The 25,818-nt window shown below is 37.5% G+C and overlaps 1 protein-coding gene across 3 annotated transcripts in view; it reads right to left on the minus strand.

Annotated features, from left to right (window-relative positions):
• The window catches only part of Alas (5-aminolevulinate synthase), a 148,680-nt gene that overhangs the window by 5,007 nt on the left and 117,855 nt on the right, over positions 1–25,818 (minus strand). For all 3 annotated transcript variants that reach the window (XM_083117585.1, XM_083117586.1, XM_083117587.1), the window contains 5 exons: positions 25,303–25,513; positions 14,182–14,366; positions 13,224–13,568; positions 9,618–9,886; positions 3,679–3,903 (listed from right to left, as the gene is read on the minus strand). In XM_083117585.1, coding sequence (XP_082973711.1) covers positions 3,679–3,903; positions 9,618–9,886; positions 13,224–13,568; positions 14,182–14,366; positions 25,303–25,513 — 1,235 coding nt within the window. The remainder of the gene's footprint in view (positions 1–3,678; positions 3,904–9,617; positions 9,887–13,223; positions 13,569–14,181; positions 14,367–25,302; positions 25,514–25,818) is intronic.

The following is a 25,818-nucleotide window of genomic DNA, read 5'->3' on the forward strand; positions in this document are numbered from 1 at the left end:
GACGGATACTGTGGAAAAATATTATTTTTGGTTTGTCGACAATAGTCTGCATAACCAATGTTGCTTATTTCAGTTTGTTGGTTTCAAAGCGCAGGTGCCGCAATTTTCCAGAACTTTCTGAACGAGTCTGCATGCACACATTGTTTGGTGTAGAGCATCTGTGTAGTTAGGACAACGAATTTGTTAGTTCTCACGAGTTCTTGTGGATAATTGAAGAAATCCAATGGCTCGCGTACCAAATACACAAAGGCTTACTGCGGAGGAGCTGCAACGCATAATGATGGAGTAATTGGAAAATTCTGAAGATTCCGATTCGATTCTCTCAAGTGACAATGGAGAAGATGTTACAGAGGACCGGGAGCAAGCGGAAAGGAATATGGACGACGAGGAAATGCCATTAGATGACGAAGAAACATTACTGGAAGAAGACGTAGTTACAGATGAAGCCAGATGGTATATCTCACACAACAACGAAGAAATTTGGTGCTCCAAACCCGTATCTAACCCAATGGGGAGACTCAAGGCATGCAATGTCATCAAACCAAGGCAAGGTCCGACACGCTGGGCAGAAAGACAATGTGAATCTCCTGCGTCAACATTTCTTATCTTCTTTAGAGAACCACATCTTCAGAAGATTTGCTCGTGGAGCAATAAGGAAGGCCGTTTAGTGTACGTCAACCAGTGGAAGGAACTTACAATGGAAGAGTTAAAAAAAATATATATTGGACTAGTAAGTCTCATGGGCGTATTCAAGTCAAAGAATGAAGATGTGAATGAAATGTGTAGTAGAGTAGAAGGTCGTCCACTATATTCTCAAATAATGAGAGTCGTGATAGGTACAAGGCAATAGCTCGAGTAATGCATTTTGATAACGCTGAGAACAGAAGAAAGCATAGGTCTCCATATAAGCTCGAACCTATAAGAGATGTGTTCCAGACTTGGACTGTTTACCTTCGAGATGCGTACATTCCTGTTTGCAGCATGACTGTAGACGAACAACAGGTCACTTTTAGAGGGTGATGCCCTTTTAGACAGTACATGCTGTCGAAACCTGGTAAATACGGAATCAAGGTATGGCTGATTTGTGATTCTCAAACAGCTTATGTTTGGAAAGTTCAAATCTACAAGGGAAAGGAAGCTGGAGATAATAGGGAGAAAAATCAAGGAGAGAGTAGTGAAGGACTTAGTGAAGGAAATCGAATCCCAGTGGAAGGAACATCACGTGCGATAATTTCTTCACCAGTGTATCTCTTGCAAGGCATCTACTTGCCAAGAAACTTACTCTGGTTGGCATGATGCGAAAGAACAAAGAAGAGCTGCTGCCAGAGTTGACTGCCACAAAACAACGAGTGTGTTGTTCCACTTTGTTTGGATTTCAAGATTATCTCATGATAGCATCATACTGCCCCAAGAAGAACAAGGTGGTGATTCTACTTTCTACGTTCCATGTACATCCAAAAATCGACGCTTCCACAGCACAGCTAAAGCCTGATGTTATAATTACTTAAAATAATACAAAATTTGGTGTTGACAAATTGGACCAAATGCTGCGAAACTAGTGTGAAACTAAAAGCTCTGAGATGGCCAATAGTTATATTTCATGACATGATCGACATAAGTGCACTAAATGCATTTGTTTTGTATCAAACAGTACATTCGGAAGAATTGGGAGCGAAAACGGGTAGACGTAGAAGGTTCTTGCAGTTCCTTGGAAGGGAGCTCAGTGGCAAACTAGTAATGGACGAGCAAGCCAATGGGTGTTCAAATGAAGAGCAAGGTGTACAGAAGCAATCCAGAAGGTGGTGTCACATTTTTCCATCAAAAATCGATCGGAAAACAAAAACAGTGTACTCGAAATATAAACAAAACGTTTGTACTCGGCATTCACGTGTCCAATGTAACACATGTTAATCGATGTTGTAAGGTCCTTTTAACAAACAGTAAATAATATAAACATGTAAATTCTTACAAATCATTCTTTCCAAATGAAAGAAAACTATTATACTCAAAACTCAAGGGTTTCTTTTTAACATATGTTATTCAATGTTTAAAGTTATTTTGTAAAACATGTTACATATTAGAAACATGTAAATGGTAAAATGTCATTAATAAATAACCTGAAACATTATTTTCAGTCATTGATATAAATTAGAAAAATTGAACGCCTGAAAAAATTTATAATATTTCCCTGGGTCCAATAGACCCGATCCAACATTAAGGTATAGTCATTGTAGTCGTCGTTATAGTGTTAAATGATGTGAGCAGTGTGATGTAGGGAGATTTTGTTCGCTTGCGGAATGGAAGGTCGTGGATTCAAAACTACTTCTTTGCATAAATGTTTGCAGGAAAATAAACGGCCTTGGACGAGAAGGCCTGTTTACATTTCTGGGAAATTGCCGTTGATTGATATTTATGTAATTGACATCCAGTATTTCTGAAAGATCTTTCAACCATAGTAAGCAAGATACAATGTGGTTTGTGCAGAAACAAGTGAAGTAAATTCTAGGTGGAAAGTTTCAAATGTTGAATAGCATAAAATTTGTGGTTGCATCATGGAAAATCCGACTTACATTTTAGGTCCGAAGTGAAGATCACAAAGAACAAAGAACATACTGCATGTAGTATATATATTTGCATTGTTGTTTTAAGTCCACTTTATGCACAGATAGGCTAATGGGGACTGGACCTACAGTTTGAACTGGAATCCGAACTATTTTACAATGTGCCTCCACCGGGTATTGAACCAGGGACTCCTGATTACAACATACTGTTCAAGAACAGATATTTATGACACATAAATTCTTAACACATGTTAACATAACATATCTGAATGAAATAATAGCTGTTGCCTAAAATCCTGCCAATCATTGAGTATCGCTGAACTTGTGGTGAGACAAAAAGACACACTTTGCAGAATCGTCTGGTATTGTGCAAGGTATCTTTACTGAAATTTCGCCTAAAATCATGAGAAATTTGCTTCTTTGCATTCAAATATGATGACAATTCTCTCCAGGTGGGGGAGAACCTGTTCAGTGTTTCAAACTGCACACAAATTTTCCTATTTTCAATTTCAGAACTAAGAATCCTATTTTTTTTTCTTTTCAAAATTCGTATTTCTACTTGCCATTTTTGTACTTCTTCTGTATTGTATTACTGTTTTAGGGTTTCAAACTTCATGGAATGTGAAATAATTTTAAAAAATTACAACAGCATTTTTTTTTAGAAAGACTAACTGTAGCAAAGTTGGCTACTACATGTTGGCTCTGAAGTGCCATGTTGCCAAATTTATGAATTCAGGATGGACAAATAAGGTGCTGCAAAGATGGGATCCATTCATTACAAAACAACATTACCACTGCATCATATGGGAGGCCCTGTAATTTGTTTTCATAAACATGTCAAAAATAGGTACTGGCATTTTAATTTGTAATCAAAGTGTATCAAACCTCCATATCAACACATGAATTACAGAAAACTATATAAAACAAAATGAAGTTGTCATTTCAAAATAATTTAATGCATTTCATATGAGGGGCTATATTGACCCCCTTCTGCTGTTCCCAGAATATCAGATCCTTCACCATTCTAGTGTTAATTTTCACCTCTGACATTTCAATTTTATGTAATCACTAAAATTATAGACATGTATCAAATTTCTAATACTTGTGTTAAACTCACCTCTGGGCATGTTTTTTGCCCAAGTGGGACATTTAAGGTTTTCCAAGTATCAATCATGTCCTTAACCAATTGGTCCATCATTTCTCGTGTGTGGTGTGGTGTAGGTGCGAGTCTTAATTTTTCCTCACCTCTGGGAACAGTTGGGTAATTGATGGCTTGTACATATTGACCTTTGTTGCGCAGAAGATGATCAGAAATTGTACTACAGATTAGTGGATCTCCAAGCTGAAAATTTGAAAATCGTAAGTGGTAATAAATGATGACTATAATAAACTCAAATCTAATTTAAGAAAAAAAAATGCATAAATATTACAAAGGAGAGCTCTTTTCATGCATTTTTGGGCAGAAAGGGAAAACGTGCATATGTAAATTAGATTATTTGTCCTCTTCACATATTGACATAACTGAAATCTACCTCAGATGAAAAAGTTACTCCCAACATATTCATCAAAACCAAGAATTTACAAGCTAACATTTTACTTATGAGAATCGTTTAATATAGTTTACAAATTAGGGATAGGCATAGGTGCTGACTCCATGGGGCTTAGGGGGGCTCGAGCCCCCCCAATGTTAATGATGTGGGGGCAGAGCCCCCCCAATAATTTTGCTTAAGAGGATCTAATGTATTATTTTTCTTCACTTGTAAAGTTTACTCTGAATTTTGCCACATGAACTTAACTTTAAATACCCATTTGAAATGTTCTATACAATCAACTTTGGGGGGCTGAGACCGATAAACCATCAACTTTGGGGGGGCTATGACCGGAAACAGCAAAACACAAAACTTATAACTATATACTAAGTATGTATATAATTATTATTTACTATTATACATATATTAATCAGAGATATAATGAATTTAGCCAACGACTTGTTAAAGACTGTTTGGGAATCCCCTAAAAGAATGCAAATATTTAAGAATATTATTGATGTGAATGAGAAGGCTGGCCATACTGGACTGCGACCACTTTGCCCTCGTCGGTGGACGTTGAGAGCCTCCAGTACGCAACAGATCTTAAGGAACTATGAAAACCTTCTCAAATTTCTTGAGAATTTTTCTGAAGAGGATTCTACTGATGCAACATTAAAATGTGCTGCATTCCTGGAGTCAATGCTTCACTTGAAGACATTTTTCTTTCTCTCCCTCTACTGCCATGTGATGGGTCCAATAGAAGAGGTAAACTGTAAGATTCAGTCTCAAAGCATTGGTTCTACAGAAGTAGAATCAAAACTAAAATACTTGACTGACATCTTTCAAGAAAAGCGAATGTGTTTTGAGCAGTTCTGGCTGAAATGCACAGAGGGCAAACCGAGCCTCGTTGAGCCAGAATTGCCCCGGCAACGTCAGGTCCCTAAGAGACTTGAAAATCCTGATGCTGCCAAACATCACAAGTTCTACACTCCAAAATAGTATTATAAATCAATATACACTGACGTGTGTGACACAGCAAAATCATGTGTTAAACAAGGACATGAATCTACAGGACTACAAAAAGTAACAGCCGTAGAGAAAGAATGCATCTCAGCTGTGAACAGTTGCACAACAAAGTTTCAGCAAACGCGAGAATTCTTTCGCAAAGATTTGGATGCCGATAGGCTCTCCTTACACATGTCCATGCTTGGTGATATTGCCAAACAGAAGAAAGTGGTTCTAACTACCATGCGTGACATAAGGAAGTTTCTTTTGGAAGACAGCACCCTCCAGGAGCTTCTGCCTGAAGTTGCCAAATTCATGATGCTCCTCCGCACTGTGCCAGTGACGACAGCCACAGCCAAAAGGTCATTCAGTGTTATTAGCCGACTAAAGACATATTTGAGATCTACAATGAGGTAGAAGAGACTAAGCAGCTTAGCGGTACTTCACATACATCAAACTGTGCTTGATAATTTGGACCTGAGACCGCTCGTTAATGAGTTCATAAAAAATAACCCACTGCGTAGAGCAACTTTTGCTTTATTTTTAGATCATGTTCATATGTTTTTGTTGTGTATGTCAATTTATATCTTAGTGTACATGCTATTTGTTTTTATTACTGCAAAATTAAATTTAGAAAGTAAAATATTGTAGCAAGAACAAAAAAGTAAAACCATTTTCCTGTGATTTGTGTTAGCATTTATGTAAATAATTAAATAAAACTGTTAAATATTGTTTATTTTATGGGTTATTTGCAACCCTTCACATGTCTGTTGCGGACATTAAAACACGCCCATGCCCTCGCCGGGACTCGAACCCGAGACCTCTGGATCAAAGCGGGTTGAGTCTACCACCGAACACGCTCGGCCACCGAGGCCGGCATAAAACTTTTAGGTTGGTCTCTTAATGTAAGTACATACTTTTCAATAAAAATGTTAATTGTTATCTAAAAAACAAATGAGCAGACACAATAGACATAAAGAGACTTTGAAACATTTTCTTAATGTTTTTCATGTTACATTTCATTTGTATGAGGAAAACTGCTATACGAAGACGTATTTTTTATTTTTTAGAAAAGAGAGGGAGTGAGTCATCATTCATTTATTTCAGTGATCAGAGCCCCCCCAATAATTTTGACAAGTCGGCGCCCCTGGGGATAGGACAGATTAATCAGTACTCTATTGGTATTGGCCGTTATAGGTATATTGGATATATGTTTATCAGAAAAATTACAGATTATTTTACCAATCCATCTATAAATTTCTTATAAATTAGTTCAAAATTCTGCCATTTTGTTATAATTTTTGTGGATAATGTCCATGCCATACTTTTTGCAGTCACCTGGAAACAAACATTTATTAAGGAGGTCAATGAACTATTCAGGTTCTTCTGGTATCATTTGGGATTTCATATGGGATTGATAGAATATCAGTATCAGTAAATTTTATATTGGTACTTTATCAATTTTGGCCAAAATTTCATATTGGTCTGTCCCATCCCTATTATAAATCAACACAAGGATTCACAAATCAAGACTAAAACTTTGGGTGTCTTCAGGAACATTTATCTTGAAGTCTGGTATAATGTGTGATAATCTTCACATGGTGCTAGAACTCATTTTAGTCATTTTATATATTAAATATTGAGGTTGTTCATTAGATGGTTACATATTTGTCAATTTCAGTGGCACCAGGCAATTGCTTTGTAGAGAAGCAAATAAGAGAAGGTTGAGATACTGAAGAAATATTATGTATATTTTATTTTCACAAGCTCCTGCTTAGCTGAATGGTTAGTGCTCTCACCCATGATGCGAGTGGCTCTGGATTCAATCCCAGTGGGAGCTCCAAACTTGAAAGCAATAGTAGACTTATCTTGAATGTCAGAAAACTGCAGCAATGAGAAATGATGCACTGACCATGCATCCATCACCCAATGAATAAAGCTGCTTCAGAGGCCTTATCCCTCAATGAGCTGTTGCACCCTGCAGCTTAGTAGATGAATTTGAGTTATAGAAAATTCTGTATTCAAGAAATATGGGTAATAAAAGTAGCAGTTGATTGTGCAGCTCTTGGTACTGTGGTACATTATGGTAACATAATGATTTAAATTAGGGATGGGACAGATTGATCGGTACTCTATTGGTATCAGGCAATACAGGCATATCGGTGTATTTGTTTATCGGTAATTTTACAGATCTGATATATCAATAAATATATTTTAATTTAGTGAAATATTCTGACATTTTGTTACAATTTTATGGATATATACAAACAATCCCCATGCCCTACATTTCCTAAATATGCAGCTTCTTTTGCATTGCAGTTAACTGCAAACATACATTTATTGAGGTGAATGAACCATTTAGATTCTTCAAGGACCATTTGGAATTTTATATCGGATCGGTAGAATATCGGTTATTGGTTTTGGCAAATTTTATATCGGTACTTTATTGGTATCGGCTAAAATTTCACATCGGCCAATCCCTAATTTAAATAAATCATCATGTTTCTTGTAAGAATAATTCACAAATGAATTTCATTGAATGAAAATAAAGATATGAATAATTATCTTTGCTCAATCCTACAATTTTATTTGTGTACAGATGTAGGGTGAGACCAGAAAAAAACTGCAATCTTCTTTGCAACAATAAAACACTAAGGTATTAAAAAGCCCATAAAAAAATCACATGCTGAATTACAGTTGGGCCACACATTTCAGGGATGATTCAGAAATGGAGGTCTTCTGTATCATGTACATTGTCGTAATCGTGATGGGTACAACAGAAAATAATGTACCAAAAGCAGGTAGGGGAAAGATGAAAGTAGATTTGTTTATTTTTCCTGGAACCACTCACAACCCCAAGCAGTTGTGGAGCATCTAGAATAAAGGTGTAACATATTTTGCTAAGATTAACATTACTGCACAAATTTTCAATCTTAACGAACGCTACCTACCACATTTTATGTATTTATATATGTAACTTGGAATTCAACTTCTTGTAGGACGATGTGCATTTGGTTTTATTATTCACATAATTATCACCATAATATCTAGCATGAACAAAGTGACATCATTCATTTAATTATAGAACAAACTAAAGAAAAAACCTTATACTTACAGTGGTAGATTAAAGATATAAATTCAGTTAATTAGTATTTCTAGAGAATAATGGAAGTAAAATTAAGTTAGTTCCAAAACTAGTTCCAGGTCAGATCTCTATGGTTACACATTCTATCACTTGGAATGTTTCAACGATAAAAGTTTTCCACATTATAATAATTTGATTTCTATGTGCAATGAAGAAGATGATGATAAAGGTGATGGTCAATATGAAGAATATGATGAATATTATGGTAAAGATACTGAGGATGATGATGAAGATAACAATTATAATGAAGAGAAGACATAAATGAACATCATGATGAGCCTGAACTCCTAATTTATCCTCATCACTGTCTTCTTCTTCATCATCTTCATTTCCATCATGTTTATCTTGATAGTGTGTGGTTGAACCTACATTGGATTTGTTTTCAAGTGAGTATAATTTGATTCACTGATGAGAAGATTACCTAAAGGAAACAGAACTGATTAGTGCCCGGAGAAGTTTGTGGATGTAAATTTGTGCTCTTTTAGTATGTGACTATATGCCATGGCAAGAGTGAGGAAGGAAGATGCTGCCTGCCATACATCCTGTGGTACAGTAGAGTGATGAGTAAAGTAACCGAGTTCTGTTGTTCAACATTTTGCAGAAAAATAATGACTGCATTCAATTCAGTATGTCTCCTAGATAATTATGTGCTGTAGACTATAAGTCTACACCTACATGTAGTCTATGAGAGTGGGGAAGAGTGAGAAGACAATACATTCGATTCATTATTATAGTAGACTGAATTATAAATGTGACTGATAGTTTCACTGCAGAGATACCAAAATATAAAATTCTAATATTTTGGGAGGGTGGAGGGAATAGCAGTGTTTCAAAAAATATGTCTTGATTGCCCCTCCCTGAAAAATATTTGCAGATGAAGTTAGCCATTAGAATGCTGAAATAATTCTATTTACAACAAATTTTCGAAATGCAAAGAACGTGAAATAAAGAAGTTTTTCCCCCCCTTTTTGACTGGATTAACAGAAATGTCCTACCTGTTCCTAATGAACACGTGTGTTAGTACTGGAATGAGTGACACAGGTTAATAAATAAACTAAACTCTGTGGTGCATCAGCCCATTGAGAACCAAGGCCTTCCAAGCAGCTTTTTTGTTGGGTGACACGTGGTCAGCACATTGAGTCCCATAACCACCGTTTTCTAAATTTTGGGATTGAAGCTCACTACTTCTTCAAGTAGCTCCCCAATTATCTTCATGACACTGGGCTAGTGCCAAAAGTTTGGAGGCTCCCACTGGGAAATGAACCCACGACCACTCCCACCAAAGGAGGGAGCACTAACCATTTGGCTACACAGATCAAAATTTGGAACAAAAATCAGTTCCAGTCTTTATACTGATTAGCCCTTGTAAATATGTACCTTCACAGGAATAATGTGAGATGGTGTATGCTCCACTGGAAGACCAGCTTTTTGTAGTTTCTCACGTAAATAGCGAACATTTTGCTGATGAGCCTCCCGTAGATGCTGCCCTTCCTCCGATCTCAAAATTTGCACAGACTTCAATGAACCAGCAAGGATTGTGGGTGGCAGGGAAGTGGTAAATATAAATCCAGCTGCATAGCTTCGAATCATGTCCACAAGGTATTTAGAAGCTGCAATGTATCCACCTATATTCCCAAAAGCTTTTCCTGGAAGTAAAGAAATAAAATAAATACTGATACTAAGAGTTGGGTCAGTTAACATAATTTGTTCATTCTATTATTGTGTATAAACACCTTGCTTTTCATGTTATAAAGCAAAGCAGAGCATCTATGGAGTGTAAAATGTTGAACTATATAATATACATATTCAATGATATCACTACATTAGCAAAAAAAGTTAATAGCTTAAATGAGTTTTAGTAGTTTTCACTACAACAAATAGCATTTGTATTTGTAGCAATACATAACTTGCAAACCAGAATTTTATCCACTGTATCACATTTTAGCTTAACACATAAAAAACAACTTTTTAAAATCAACAAAAACAACCAGTCCTGAAGAAACACTATTACTATTAATAACACTGCCATGCCACTAGTCAGGTCTCCTCAATGGTGTAGTGGTTACATCATTGCCTTGTAATCAGGTTCGGTAACTGGTGAAGGCAGATTGTACAGTGATTCAGATACCACTTTTAACTGTAGGTTTAGTCCCGATTAGCCTAGCATGTGCATAAAGTGGACTTAAAACAACAGTTCAAACAATTCGAACCATGCCACTAGTCAGTTGCAGGCATCTTTACCTGGTGATAAAATTGTTATGATTTGAAAATTATAGACTGACGAGATGATCAGAGGAAAAGTAGAAACAAAACTAAAATAAGAGTACCAGGATAAGGATGAGAGAGCTTAGTTTAGCAACTCAATGATGTTGAAACTTCCATGTTGAAGAAAGGACTATTTCGCTCCAACACCAACAGCCTTACCCACCAAAGACATCATATCTGGCATTGAACAAGAGGTTAGCAGTCTCCCTCTAGAAGCCAAAGATGAAATTCATCATGAAGTCAGCAGGACCCTCAGGAGAGCAGCCCTACCAAAATTCAACATCACCAGAGCTGAACAAGCACCCCTGAAATCTTTCCGTTCTGACCCTGACATCACTATTCTACCAGCAGACAAAAGGAATGCAGCAGTGTTACTACCATTGCCAGCTTACGGTGAGAAGATTAAATAAATTCTGAGTGACCAGGCATACAGAGAACTATCGAGGGACCTCACCACATCAGTGGAGCAGAAAAAAAAACACCTTCTCAAGAAATCCAGTTTAACTGAAGAGATTCACAACACCGGACACCGCATGGCAGCCAGCTTCCCAGATTGTATGGCTTGCCAAAAATCCACAAAGTGGGTGTTCCTCTGGGACCCATTGTCAGTGCTATAGCCAGTCCAACCTACCACTTTGCCAAGTACCTCACATCCCTGCTTCAACCTCTAGTCGGACAATGTGAACATCATGTCAAGAACTCTACTGAATTCATCCAGGAACTGAAGAAACTCAAGATCTCCAAAAACGACATTCTCATCAGTTGTGATGTAGTTTCCTGTTCACCAGTGTCTGGTGAAAGACACGTTGGAACTTCTGGGAAGTCATTTTCCACCAGCCATCTCTTCCACCACACTCGCACTTTCACATATTTCCTCTACAATGGGAAATATTACGAACAAACTGAAGGAGTTGCCATGGGTTTGCCACTCTCACCTGCGGTCGCAAATTTCAACATGGAACATTTTGAACATGAAGCACTGAAAGATGCCCCACACCAACCATCCTGTTTCTACAGATATGTAGATGACACTTCTGTCATTTGGCCCCATGGACAACCGGCAATACATAGTTTCCTGGACATCCTAATCTGCCACAAACCAGATGGTACCCTTAAACATAGTGTGTATAGAAACCCCATGCACACCTACCTTTACCTAAATGCCAATAATTTCCACCACAAATATCGACGTCCGCAGGATTTTTTCCAGGGAGGGGCAAGGAAGGTATTTTTTTCCAGGGGGGGGGAGGCAACATGGCATATTTTCCCTAATAATAGTGTTCATCCCTCAAAAAACATTGCTTACTAGCCCACAGGGCAGTAACTATTTCAGACCAATAGAATATACAATCAGAAATCACTCTCCTCAGAGCCACGCTACATCAGAATACATCAGAGATGTATTTTTTGCATGCTCACAAAGGCAGTTTCATCACAGCAGAAATGAACCACGGACAACAGTGTGGCCCTTAGATGCGCCGATTCTTCACAACTTAGAACAGCCGAACATGGGGATGAGGCTCCTACAAGGACTGTTTCTGCACTAGACAGCCTCTCTACTTGTAGCAACACAGGACAGGAATGCCTCATTACAACAGTTTTACCATTTGTCAGACACACTTCCAGGAAGTTGAGCAGAATTCTTGCCAGGCGCAGGGTGAAGACCATTCACAGACCAGCACTGAAAAACAAGGCCCTACTCCATTCAGTCAAAGATGATCTGGAACTCTGCATTTTAGGAGTTTACCGTATACTGTGTGAGTGTGGAACACCATATAAAGGACAAACAGGATGCACCATTGAACAGCAACACACTGAACATCAATGCAATATCAGATTATTCCAACTAGAAAAGTGAGGACTAGCATAACTCAGCATCACCAAAGGACACAGGATTTTATGTGCAGATACCAAAATAATAGCCAAATGTGCCAGTTACTGGGATTGGCAAGTAAAGGAAGCCATAGCCATTTCCTGGAAAAGCACCAATCTCAATAGGGAAGTGGGACTCCAGCTCAATCATGCCTGGAACCCACTCCTCCATAAATTCATGACAACAGCCAATAAGAACACCAGGATCCAGGGCAAACCAATAGAAAGACAGCGTGTAAGCTCTGCCGCTCATAGTCATGTATTTAACTCTACACTGGTCTCCAATTCTACATTCCCTGATGATGAGAACAATGTATGCACTCGAAACGTTGGAAGCTAATGCTGATTTAACCTGGCTGGTAACCCGAGAACACTTGTTTGAATCACATCACAAGGAAAGCTACAATTCCTACTTTGAAGTCACCATATTAGACTCAGAAGGAAAATAAAAAAGTGAGAGCGATGGCTTTAATCTTTATTTTATGGACAATGGACAGCATGTAACTATTGTAGAAAGTTGGCCAAAAAAAAAAGCAAGCAAGCTCAACGACAACTCAAACCCAGGTCTCTGAAAAAAACATTTTTATTTTTGTGAGTTTGTGTTTTAAGTCCACTTTATGCACAGTAAAGCTAATCAGGACTGGACCTACAGTTTAAAGTGGGATCCAAACCACTATGTGACTCCACCGGGTATCGAACCTGGGAGCTCTAGATTACAAGGCAACAACGTTACTACTACACCATCGTAGAGGCCCTATATATATATCTCCACTTTAAGCTTTAGTTTTACACCATAAATCACATCCAGTGGAATCTGTTTAAAAAGCAAGTTTAAATATCACCTACCTAAAGTTCCAGTTATGATGTCCATTTTATCCAATTGGCCATCACGTTCTCCTATACCAGCACCGTGTTCTCCATATAGGCCGACAGCATGCACTTCATCAACAAACGTTAAAGCTCCAGCTTCACGAGCGACAGATAGCATGTCTTCTAGAGGGCAAACAGCTCCTGACATGGAATGTACAGTTTCAAAAGCAACAATTTTCGGTATAAATTTGTCCACTTTGGAGAGCATTTCCTCCAGATGTTGCACATCATTATGACGAAAAATATGCTTAGGGGCTCGGCTGTTGCGAATTCCTTGGATCATGGAAGCATGATTTCCAGAATCAGAAAAAATATGACAGCCTGGAAAAAAATATTACATCATAGTACATTCCATACAAAATGAAGAGATTCTATGCAATTTCAATAAACCAACATCTTAATTAGTACAGTTGAATCATACTACTTGATTTTATTAGGAACTTGTGGCTAAAGAAAATGTAAAATCTGGGAATATTTTGTGACATTACTTTATTGATTGATTGATTTGGTGTTTTAAGTCCACTTTATGCACAGTAAGGCTAATCTGGATTGGACCTACATTTTATAGTGGGATCCGAACCACTATGTGATTCCACCGGGAATTGAACCAGACATTACTTTATTGGAAAATGTAAATGTAAAATGTATATGTGGCATGTTTTAAAAATGCATATTTTATTAACTCAACTTGATATACAGCATTTTCATAGTATAAGAATGCTCGATCTTTAAAAAAAATGCACATTTTCAATTTTTATGAAACCTTTGGTTTCCAGAAGTGACTTTTTATGTATTCCCAGATAAATATTCAACATTCTGCATGAATGACCTAAGAAGCAGAATCATTGCAGTTAATTGATCTAGACAGGTTTGACATTAAGTCATTTCCTAACCGTACTCTAAACTCAAAGGGTTCAGTGATAATTTCAGTTACCTGGTAGAGATTGTGCCAGCGTAAAAAGAGTTGAATCATTTGCCACAAAACAGGATGTAAATAGTAATGCGGCTTCCTTATTATGCAGAGAGGCCATTTCATTTTCCAGTGCTTCATGGTACAGTGAATTGCCAGAGATGTTCCTTGTCCCTCCAGCACCAGCTCCATGAGCTTCTAGAGCATCACTATATAATAAAATAAACATATTTTTAATTTTCATTACAATTTACAAACATATAAAGCACTTTGCACTCATGGTAAACTCAAAAATCTTATATAATAGCAATAAGATGTTGTAGAATAACTAAAAATTAAAAAAAAAACACTTTATAATCTTAAATAAAAAATAGTAAAATGTAATGGTATATGTTATTTTCATTTATTTTACTTATTTGTATTAAGTTTCAGATACATTACTAAATGTCCAGCTTGTACTGAAACTAACAACTGCAGCAGCAGTAACAAGAAAAAAAAGTTGTCATAGGAAAAAAAAAATATTACATGTATTTTTTTAACGATTGTCAAAAACTGTGTTCTGGCAAGAAATGTCAGCATAAAACTACGAAAGCCTGTAGAACAGAGGGTCTTTGAGTATGGAGAACCTTCTGCTGGGTTGGAAGTTTTACTACATTGAGGTTTGATCCTGCTGTCTTCATTTGATTTTAATTTTGCCATTCATGATTTTATGCAAGAATTTCATGTCTGCTAGTTCACAACAAGTGCATGATGATGGGATATTTAAAGCAGGCATGATACCAGATGCCAAGCAATAGCGAGAAAAGCAAAGGATAGAATCAATCCTGGAAAAAAAGAAAATTTTAGAAATCATTATCTAGATAAGCACATAAGCTCAAAGAGTGCACCTCTGTCATGCTGAGAAATAACCAGAAAGAGATTTTGCATCAAATTCTGATGATCATCTTGGGAATTGTCCAAAGTCACCCCTCCATCCTTAAAAGTTACTTCTGCTTGTGTTGTGGTCTGCAGCTGGCATTATTTATCATGTCTTCTTCAGACAAGACACATGAATTGGGAATGTTCTTGTGCCACACTGTGAGAAATGAACCAATAACTTCATCAGAAGAAGCCAGATTTGATGAACAGACATGGTTTCCTTGTCTTGTATGATAACTAGGGCCCGGGACTTTATGTCCTATAAAACTGTAAAATATGTATGTAATTATGTCATATAAATTGGAAAATATGTCATGAAAAATTACAAATATGTCAGAAAAATGCAGAAATATTCCCAGTAAAGTAAAAAATATGTACAACAGTACTCTTGAATTTCTCCCATACCCAATAGAGTAAATAGGGGCTGTAATGTACCAAATGTTATTTTTACTTTTGACTGATTTTTGTGAAAAGCGAAAGAGGCAAAGAAATGAGAACGAAACTTCTTTACTTCCCGTGCAACAATGAGAGAACATTTTTCCTCAATAATGCTTGCATGGCTATAAATTGTCGGCGGGATAAAAAAGTGGGGCATTATTGTTCTGTACTAAGAAATGACGGCACCTTTCTTCCTCCATAATTTCCATATCTTGCCATCGACAATATGAACTATCCGTTGTGCTAAAGCTACGAAGAAAAAATTATGAAATAACCGATTATGTGGGAGAGAATTACGAAATTATACAGAAATGTGTCTTATTACAACAAAATTGAAGAAATATGTTGTAAAAATGCAAAACTGGTGAAATATGTCAAAATATGCTTTGTCAAGTTTGTCTATTTCAGCTGATTTTCATCAGATATGTAAAGATCTCACCCCAATATTAGATTTGAAGCCAAATGAAAAATATGTTATAACAAAGTCCCGGGCCCTAATGATAACACTTCTCCCCATCTGTCATGAGTATGAGTTTTTGGTTTTAAGTCCACTTTAGGCTAATTAGGACTGGATCTACAGTTTAAGGGCATGTAGGAAGGGTTTTCATCTTTAGATGTGTACTTCTCCCTTCCACGGCCCTCCGCAGTAGCTGCAGAGCACTGTTGCCAATTTAGCTCTTTGGTGTACTTGTTTGACTTTGAACTGGGGTTCTTGCCTCTCTGCCCCCCTATGGTGTCATCACTGAATCTGGCCCACATAGAGCAAACTTTTGACATGAATATACAGGGTGTCTGGCTTAGACCTTTAACATTACAAAACAGTATAACTTTAGTTACATTCAACTTCAAATGAAACTTATTGTTTGTATGGGACTGGCAACTGTGGCCATTTGCGAGAATCACCAGTACTTCGAATTGACGTGACGCGCATGCACGTGTAACACATAAATTCCAAGATGGAGGAGTAGATGGTTCAGCAGAAAGTGTTCTGCGTTCATTCACTGGCAGAAAACAAATCTGAAGCTTGTTCAACGTCCTTTTCGGTGTGAATTCAATCTTCAACGTCACGACAATGTTCCTTCCTATTTGAGTATTGCTAAGTGGGATAAACAACTAAGAGAAACTGGAAGTGTTATGTCGGTGCGCGGGAAGTACGCAAAGCGGAAGGTATCAGAGGAAAACATTGAAGTGATTTGCACTGCATTCACAAGAAGTCCAAGAAAATCAATAAGACGTGCAAGTTTAGAGCTCAACATTCCTCGGTCTACTATCCATAACGTTGTGCACAAAAGGTTACGTCTACGGGCGTACAAGATCCAGTTAGATCAACAAAATTATCCTGATGATAAACCTAAAAGACAGACGTCTTCGGGCAAAATGTTAACCAAAATTGACAACAACAATGCTTTTCTGGACAAGGTGTGCTTTTCTGATGAAGCTGCATTCCACACATGTGGCAAAGTTAAGAAGCAAAATTGGCGTATTTGGAGATGTGACAATCCTCATGAGTTTCGTGAAATTATGAGAGACTCGCCAAAAGTTAATGTGTTGTGTGGGTTAATGAAAGAGAAGATAATAGGCCCGTTCTTCTTTGCTGAAGAAACAGTGAGAGGAACTAATTATTTAGACATGCTTCAGCATTACACTGTGCCTCATATGCCTCCAGAAACCATTTTCCAACAAGACGGAGCCCCGGCACATTTTGCTATCATTGTAGAAGAATTTCTTGATGATCATTTTGCCAGAAGATGGATAGGAAGACTATCTAAACCACTTGCTTAGCCTCCGCGCTCGCCGGATCTTCCCCCCCCCCCCCTAAACTTTTTCTTTTGGGGGTTCATCAAGGACCAAGTCTACAGTATGCCCGTCGAGAACTTGGAAGATCTGCGTAACAGAATTTGTCAGGCGATTAACAATGTGACCCCTCAAATGCTAGTGAATACCTGGATGGAATTGGAATATCGGTTCGACATCTACCGTGCCACAGGGGGCTCATATCGAGGTTGTGTGAAGTGCTGGTGCTGGGACAAAAAATGCATGAGTTTTTCTACCAAAATGTAAATTTTGGTAATAAAATTGGGTTTCTCTGCAAAATTATGCTCTTTTGTAATGTTAAAAGTCTAAGCCGGACACCCTGTATATTTTGCACATGATATTGATATATTGGCTCTGTCACCTCAACACCTCTTACCTCCCCAGCTATTTTTTATAGTGCAGTGGCTGACATGAAGATGACTATTGTTATCTGGGAATCCTTTATTTTTTATCTCATACAACTAATGGTGGATTATTGAGATGGGTGATGCCACCAGATTTAGACTAAGAATAAATTGTCATCACTTTAAAATTAATGGTAATAGCAGCACCCCCTCCCCCTACCTTTTACACAGCTAAAATTACCCTGGAGGCACTAGCAAGCCTTCAAAAATTTAGTTACTTGAAAGTCAGTTTTAGTTCCATTTAAGGTGAAATTTAGCTGTAGTATGTGCATCAGGTTTGACAACACTGTTGCAGAGAGGAGGTGTGTGCCAGGATGGCCATAGGAGGCAAGGAAAATACATTATGCTTATGGGAGCATTATTTCATTGGTTCTCTCAGGAATATCAAACATCCAATGGTGTACAAGAAAAAGCACATGAATGGAAAAAGAACATGTTGAACAATTTCTTGGCCATCAGAAAAGTCGAAACTTCCATTTGATTAGCCATAACTTGAAGTTGATTCTCCATATGGAATACATGGAATTCTGTAAATACTTATTCATGATATTTTTCAAACATCGTGTCTAGATCATCAACTTAAAAAACAGCTTCCACTTGCAACATGGAATGAAATTTATACTCTTTTGTCCACAGTTTTTTTTGGTGTTTTTTTTAGTAGCAGTGTCCATTTCGACAATATTGAAATAAATGCACAACTGGTAGGGAGGAATTAGCTAAAATTTGCTCCAACCCAGAATTAAATACTAAAGAAGAGATTTTTTCCAGGAATGTTTCCCAATGTTAGGACAACTCAAATCCAAAATGCTAAAGGATGGAGCTTGGGCAAATAATTTTATATGAGGATCAGTCAATAATTGGTGCAATTAGCGAAAATTTTCATCGTTAGTTACTTATGGATTAGAATCATGGTATGGACCTGTTCCATGTGAGTAGTGGATGTGAATGGCCATTCTGATGCTCCTAGGAGCTTCACACTTGTCAGACCATTTTTTAACTTGTCAATCCATTCGAAAATGCTTCATTGTGGTTAGTACTTCTCCAATATTGTCATGCAAGCAAGTGTATTTTGTATCCTGGCAATCTCATCTCTGCCAGCTGAAGTAATCTTGTCTAAGAGTTGTCAACCTTCTCTACATGTTAAGTCTCACATGTTGGGATGATGACCACATTGTTCTCTTTCGATTTTATTGTTCTCTCATTAGGTCGAAATTCAATTGTGGATGTGTTATGCATTCCTCTTCTCGTCCTTCTCAACTTCGCATCCTCAATGCTGTTCATCGTGCTGGTATTCATCTGTGTCCCATTGTATTTCGTACTGGTCAAATCTCTACTTGTTTATGGAAGTATTGGGTCTTTGTCATCTCTACAAAGGCAACTTATTCTTCATTAGTGCCACCACTTGTGCTCGATGCCATCCCATCTAATGCTCGATGCCATCCCATCTATCTCACTACAGTCTCTGACGAGAGAAGGTTTACTGTGTACTGTCTTCATCCTCGAGCCACTAGGCCACTGTGTGTTCATGCAGACAAAATACTCAGTACTTTGTGTTGATAGTGGTGTGCTTGGAACCCTCCACTTTTTCAGTCTCTTCTCATTTAGGAATTACCTGCATGACCCATTAACCAGTCTCTAACTTCTCTTCCAAAGGCAGACACACCTATGTTTTTTTTATTATTGTTTTTATATGGATGGTTCCATACCGGTTGAATCAATGGGTTTGCGCCTTGTTGTCAACTCACACAGTCACAGCTTTACTTTACTTTCTCCTTGTTCCATCTACACAGCAGAACTTTATGCAATACTAAAGGTGCTGTACTTTCCAGAGTTCCCATTTATTCGGATTCCTTCAGTGTGCTTCAGAGTCTGGAACCACTCACTTCCGGACACCCTATAGGTCAGTGAATTTTTTTATGGTGAGTGTCATTCTCTGAAAGAATGGGTGAGCATTAAAGACAATGAACAAGCTGCAGCTGCTGCCAAAGCTTTTCGAAGTGCTTCCACCTTATATAGACTTTATATAGGCCAGGGACCTTCAGAATGTGTTCCGTTATTTCCACCTTGAGATTTGGCAGGATGGGTTGATTGACTGAGTTGGTGTTTTGAGTCCACTTTATGCATATTAAGGCTAATCTGAACTGGAACTACAGTTTAAAATGGGATTCGAACCACTATGTGCCTCCACTGGGAATCAAAACCGGGACCCCTTGATTACAAGGTGACAATGCCACCACTGTGCCATCGAGGAGGCTCATTTGGAAGGTTGGGGTAACAGGGAACAAGCTCCACACTGTCGATCCCATCATTGGTAGATAGCATTCTCACACCATCCCCCCCGCAGAGAAGGGATAATACTAAGTCAGCTTCTCATTGAACATGGCCATCTCACCCATAGTTCTCATCTGCAAAAGTTGGACCCTCCACTCTGCAGTGTGTTTTTAATGTTATTTTAAATGGTCGGCACATTTTTATGGAATGTGCAGTTTTTAATGTCCTCAAATTTTTCTTCTTTCCCACACCTTATCATCCATGTTGCGAGGAGATGACAATGTTTAACCATTTAGATTTCTGAGAAGCACGGATCTTTGACACTGTCTCTACGTAATATTTTAGTGCCTCCTTATCTTCTATATCACAATATTCTCATGCTTTTTTTTTCTTTCTTTCTTTCTTTAACTTTCATAGACATATGTGTAGCTTGGGACCTAGCTTTGGGGAGGAGAATCTAACTTGGAGCTTAACTTGGGGGAGGGGCAGAATTAAAATGTTTTGAAGCCCATAAAAATATAATTGAGGACTATTTTGATAAATAAATGTTACATTTAAAAAATCATAACAATTTTGTTACTTTACTCTCTCAGGTTTCAGGAGGTAAACAAAAAGTACCATTACATGTAAATTTTCATAAACCTGAACATTTGGGGGGCAGGGGTAGTGTACCCCTTGCACCTGCCACATTAGGCCTATGCTCATAGACATTTCAAAGCATTCGTGTTACAACGTGCCAGCACATAAGTTTCCACTACATGTTCTCACTTTGATATAAGGTGGCGCAAAATTCAGTTCCCCAAAACAGTCACAATCATGCTACATTTGTCAGTTGTACACCATCTCCTGAACCATTCCTCACAAAGCGAAACTGCAAGGCAACCCCAATCAGTGATCATGAAATATCACTATCTGTGAACTATTTCGATCATTATTTCCTCATTCCGGCATTAGTTCCATGGGTCAACTGACTTATGTGCCACTCTGTACCTCTACAAATCAGAGTTTACATTCTATTATACCTTCATACATTGAAATGTAACACATTCCAGCTACTGCTACAATTCATGAATGAGAAACAACCTTTTGATAAAGCTTTGTGTTCTTCATAATATTCATGGCAAAGTCTATTTAGTCTCTATTATTGTTCCTTAGATATCTAGATTTGCCCAAAGGCATACGGTTTTAACATTCTGGCTATAAGTTGCCGGAAGTAGATGAACAACACCTCCAAATATCATTCCTTTACTAATTACTTCCCGGTCATATCCTAATCCCACCCTACTATGGTGTGAAACTGTCATTACTTATTGTCATGTTCCAATTAATTCACACGGAACCGTAGATGAGAAAATAAAGATTCTGAGTTGCACAGAACACCATTGAACAAAAAAGTTTTGAGCATTTTTCACCTGCCCTTCTTTGCAGTGCATGGTAGACTTCAAGTCTATTTAAATTGATTTTTAATAATCCTCAGGGGCAAGATATAGCATGCTGATAATGAAGTACAGGATGTTCAATTGGAAAGAAAAAAAATGCAGCATTGACTATCATCAAAATGGACCAATTGTGCAAAATGAGGGAGACTATATTGAAAAGTGATTTAAAGGTTTGTGTGTTTTGTACACACTCACATTCTCTTCTAGCCCTGCTGTGTCGATGTATAGAAGAATAGTTACTGTATGGGATTGAGCCACTTCATTATTCATTATTCTAAAAAAATAAATGACAATAATTCCTGACTGAGAATCAAACTAAGGAATAGTCATATCAAAGAGAAAGACAAGAGTACCTACATAACTATTATGCTATACCATACCCAGTGACATAAATATTATTACACACACAAAAAGGATAATAGACATTACACAAATGTCACATAACCATTTTACACTGCAAACCTTCTGGGATGGGATGGTTTCAAGAGAATGCTTTTCAAATGTGAAAAAAAAAAAAAAAATAGTAGGAGGACTATAAGTTTGTTTTCTTTCTGTGGACAGGGGAATGACTGGGTTCCTATAAATCAAATTAGAAGAAGACAGTGGTGGCAATTAAGGGGGGGGGGGGTGTTGACCCCACTTTTTGCCACTTTTGCACCTGCACTATGGCCTCTTAATGCTAAGCCTTGCCTACCAAGACAAAATAAATTGTCCTTGCTGCCCCCCCCCCCCAATTTGTAATTTGTTGCATGAGAAAACTAAATGAAGTTATGAAGTTTTCTCGGGATATCAGCCAGGTGATTTCTGGATAGTTCAGAAGTCTATCTGGAAATCACCTGGCAGATATCTAGAGAAAACTTCTTAAATCATTCGCCACCAGGAAAGCTTCAAGAATTACATAAATGAAGTCAGTTTTATTTCTTAGTAATGCCTAACATTCTTTATAAATCTAGGTGCAATCAACATATGAAATAATTTTAATGTGTTCTTAGTTATTGAAAAAAAAAAGGAGCATTATGTTTTATTTTCAAACTTGTCACGTTGTATAATGAGAGTATGTCCTAGAGGATACATATATCGAAATTAGACTCTACATGTATTTTGACTAGAATTTGACTTGCAATCTCCTCCGAAGTCTTGAAAAGTAAACAAGATATATAATGAAGGAGAGAGTGAGGGGAGGGGTAGAGAAGTGAGGAATAGTTCCAACATCTGGGCTTTCCCTAGAAATCAACCTTAGAAGCACATCTAATCATTAAATTACCTCAGCTGAGGGTTTGACGTGCTGACCCCATATTACCCCATTACCTGTTGAAGATCTCCACACTTCTAGGTAGGATTGTGGGAGGGAGACTGGCAGTCAGGAGATAGGCCAAGGCCCTTCCAGGGCTGTAGAGCCATGGGTTATTATTACCATTATTATTATACTTTCTAATATATTAAACTAATTAATGGTGTCATATCTTCTAGCAATTTCAGTCATTTATTTGGTGCACATATCTATAAATATTGCAGAGAAAATTATGAAATGTATGTGCTTCCATATCTGTATTTACATTGCTTTAACTACACCAAATTCCATGAAACATTAAAAAAATCAATGAACTAACATTAAACTATTCTACTTCATGAGAATATATTACAACTCAAGACCAAGTTTGAATATCTGAGTTGTAATTGCACATGACTATGGATGTTTTTCAGTGCAAATCATAAAATTTTATTATAAACTAGAAAAATACAATTAATTTCTCAGTAATACAAAGAAGCACTTGTTGGTTGGTTGATTTGGTGTTTTAAGTCCACTTTATGCACAGTAAGGCTAATCGGGACTGGACTTACTGTTTAAAGTGGGATCCGAATCACTATGTGCCTCCACCGGGTATCGAACCCAGGACCCCTTGATTACAAGGTCACGACACTACCACTGCACCATCAGGGAAGCCCCAAAGAAGCACTTGTGTAATGTTAGCCAGTATGCCATCTTCTGGATCTGATAAGTGAGTCAGGTATCATAAAAAGCCACAATGAAAGATAAATTGTCTGACTGTGGTGTAGTTTACCGGAAAATTGTGATGCTGTACTTTAAGATTGAGAATTTGGCCCAATACGTAGTTTAAGTGCATACACATTTCTTCAGTATCATCAACTTGCTCTACATATCAGATTACAGTCTCTTTTATTCTCCCTTTAATGCAATATGTGTGATTGCATATATACCAGTGATGATGCCCTTTCTGATAAACTATTCTGCCCCTTGTCCTCTCCGCCAGCAAACAAAAATGATACGTACATACTCTTTAAGCCCAAACATGCATTTTTGTGTGTTTTATTTAGGAATATGCTAAAATGAGATTCTCCCCTCCTCCACAGAAAATACACCCCCAGGGTGCGAAATCACTGCAGATTGGTGGGGGGAATGAGCAAAGAGACAGACAGACACATACACACACAACAAAACAAGACAATACAAGATGGCAGATGAAAAAAAATGTTACATGTACATTCTTAGCGATTGTCGGAAACTGTGTTCTGACAAGAAAATATCAACATTTACAGGCAGGTTATTATATAAGTGGGGTAGCCTATAGTAGAGAGACCGCTGTAGGAGAGAGAGCGTTGTAGCGGGAATGTGAAAGAGCTTTACATTGTGGGTACTCGTAGATGAAATTGGTTGACAAGGAATTCGGTTCTAATTTTGCCATTAATAATTTTATGCCAATATTTCATGTCTGCTAGTTCATGACGAGTGTGTGGTGACTGGATGTTCAAAATAGATATAATATCTGTTTTATGGAGGTGTCTGAGAAAAGGTATTCTATGGCGAGCAGAGGAAAGAGCTAAGGACATAATCAAGCCTGGAAATATTAGTTTTAGAAGCCATAGTCCAGATGGGAGAGCAGTATTCAAGAATTGCACATAATGCAATTATGTGTTTTAATAATATATTTATATACTTCGTGCTTGTTAACGAAAGGCGATGAAAAATGGAGAAGAAATAACAAGTCGGTCTAATTTCTGTATTCTAAGGATTTCTGGGTTCAGTGTTCTAGGAGATGAGGCTCTTTCTTATCCGTTCTTTTTGTATGTTTTCGATATTATTCCACTCAAGTACATTCGAATCCCAAACTAATTTCATATTAGCCCCCCCATCCCCCTGGGATTTTGCACCCTGCACCCCCCTTTCTTCTTCCTCACTCAATATCTTTTCAATTATGGTAGTACAAGAAATAATGGTAGTGCAAATGTATTTAGTAACTTCTACTTCACTTTTTGTGCCCCTTTTGGCTAATTTGCGAAGATGGGGATGAGTGATGATATGATGAAATTGATGAATGGACACTCACAAACATCCATGCCCAGGCCGGGATTCAAACACTGGACCCCTGGCATCGTAGCACGATGTGCTAACCACTCCACCATGGGGACCGGCTCTACTGCTACTGTTTTTTACTATTATTTACATTGGCAGTATGTCAATTTCAGAGTTATCATCCATATACGTATTCAAGAATAGTTTCTACATAACAATTACTTAAATTTACTATCTTTCAATTTTTTAGAAATGACAATCATAATAAAATAAGAATATATCCTGTTATACGTAAGAGTTATAATGTTTTGCTTCAAAGAAAAATGAAAGTGTCAATTATTTAACAACACAGAATTCAATTAATTTCATCACCACAAGAGTGCAAGCAAGCAGTATTCTGGACAGAACTGAAGAAAACCAGATTAATACTGCTTGTGCTACAAATAAATATGGTTCTTCATGATTTATAAAAGCACCAATTACTTAAATGAGGTAAAAGATCAAGAGACATGCTATTTATAAAGAGAATATTCAGATCATGGCTTACCTCACAGCTTCTTTAACTTTCGGATGGCATGACATGCCCAAGTAGTCATTTGAGCACCAAACATTGATGGGACGTGCTCCCCAGCTATATTCGTAAGCTGTTGGAAAATTCCCTGCCAAGCGATTGACTTTCTTAAAAACACGGTAGCTATGATCTTTCTTCTTCTTCATTATTTGTTTCTGGAAAAACTCTTCATATGGGAAAGTAGTATCTGCAAGAAGACAACAAAGATATTGATTTCAGCAAATAAAACAAATACATTCAGCCACAATAAATGAAATTAAGTTGCTAAATGTGAAAGGAGTTGAGTACCATTGTACACAATAGACACTTCTGTAAAATCTGGTAACATGTAAGTGAAAAAGATATAACAGTCCCCCAGGGAAATAATGCCATAATAAGGTTTCTCACAATTTAATAATTGTTGTGAAATCGAATAATTCTAGTAGTCTATTAGTCTATTGACTTCCAAGAGAAAAATGGTGACATTGATATTTCATGTATGAAAGTTTCAGG

The sequence above is a fragment of the Lepisma saccharinum genome, chromosome 2 (genome assembly GCF_977018435.1).
Source record: "Lepisma saccharinum chromosome 2, izLepSacc3.1, whole genome shotgun sequence".
Lineage (NCBI taxonomy): Eukaryota > Metazoa > Arthropoda > Insecta > Zygentoma > Lepismatidae > Lepisma > Lepisma saccharinum.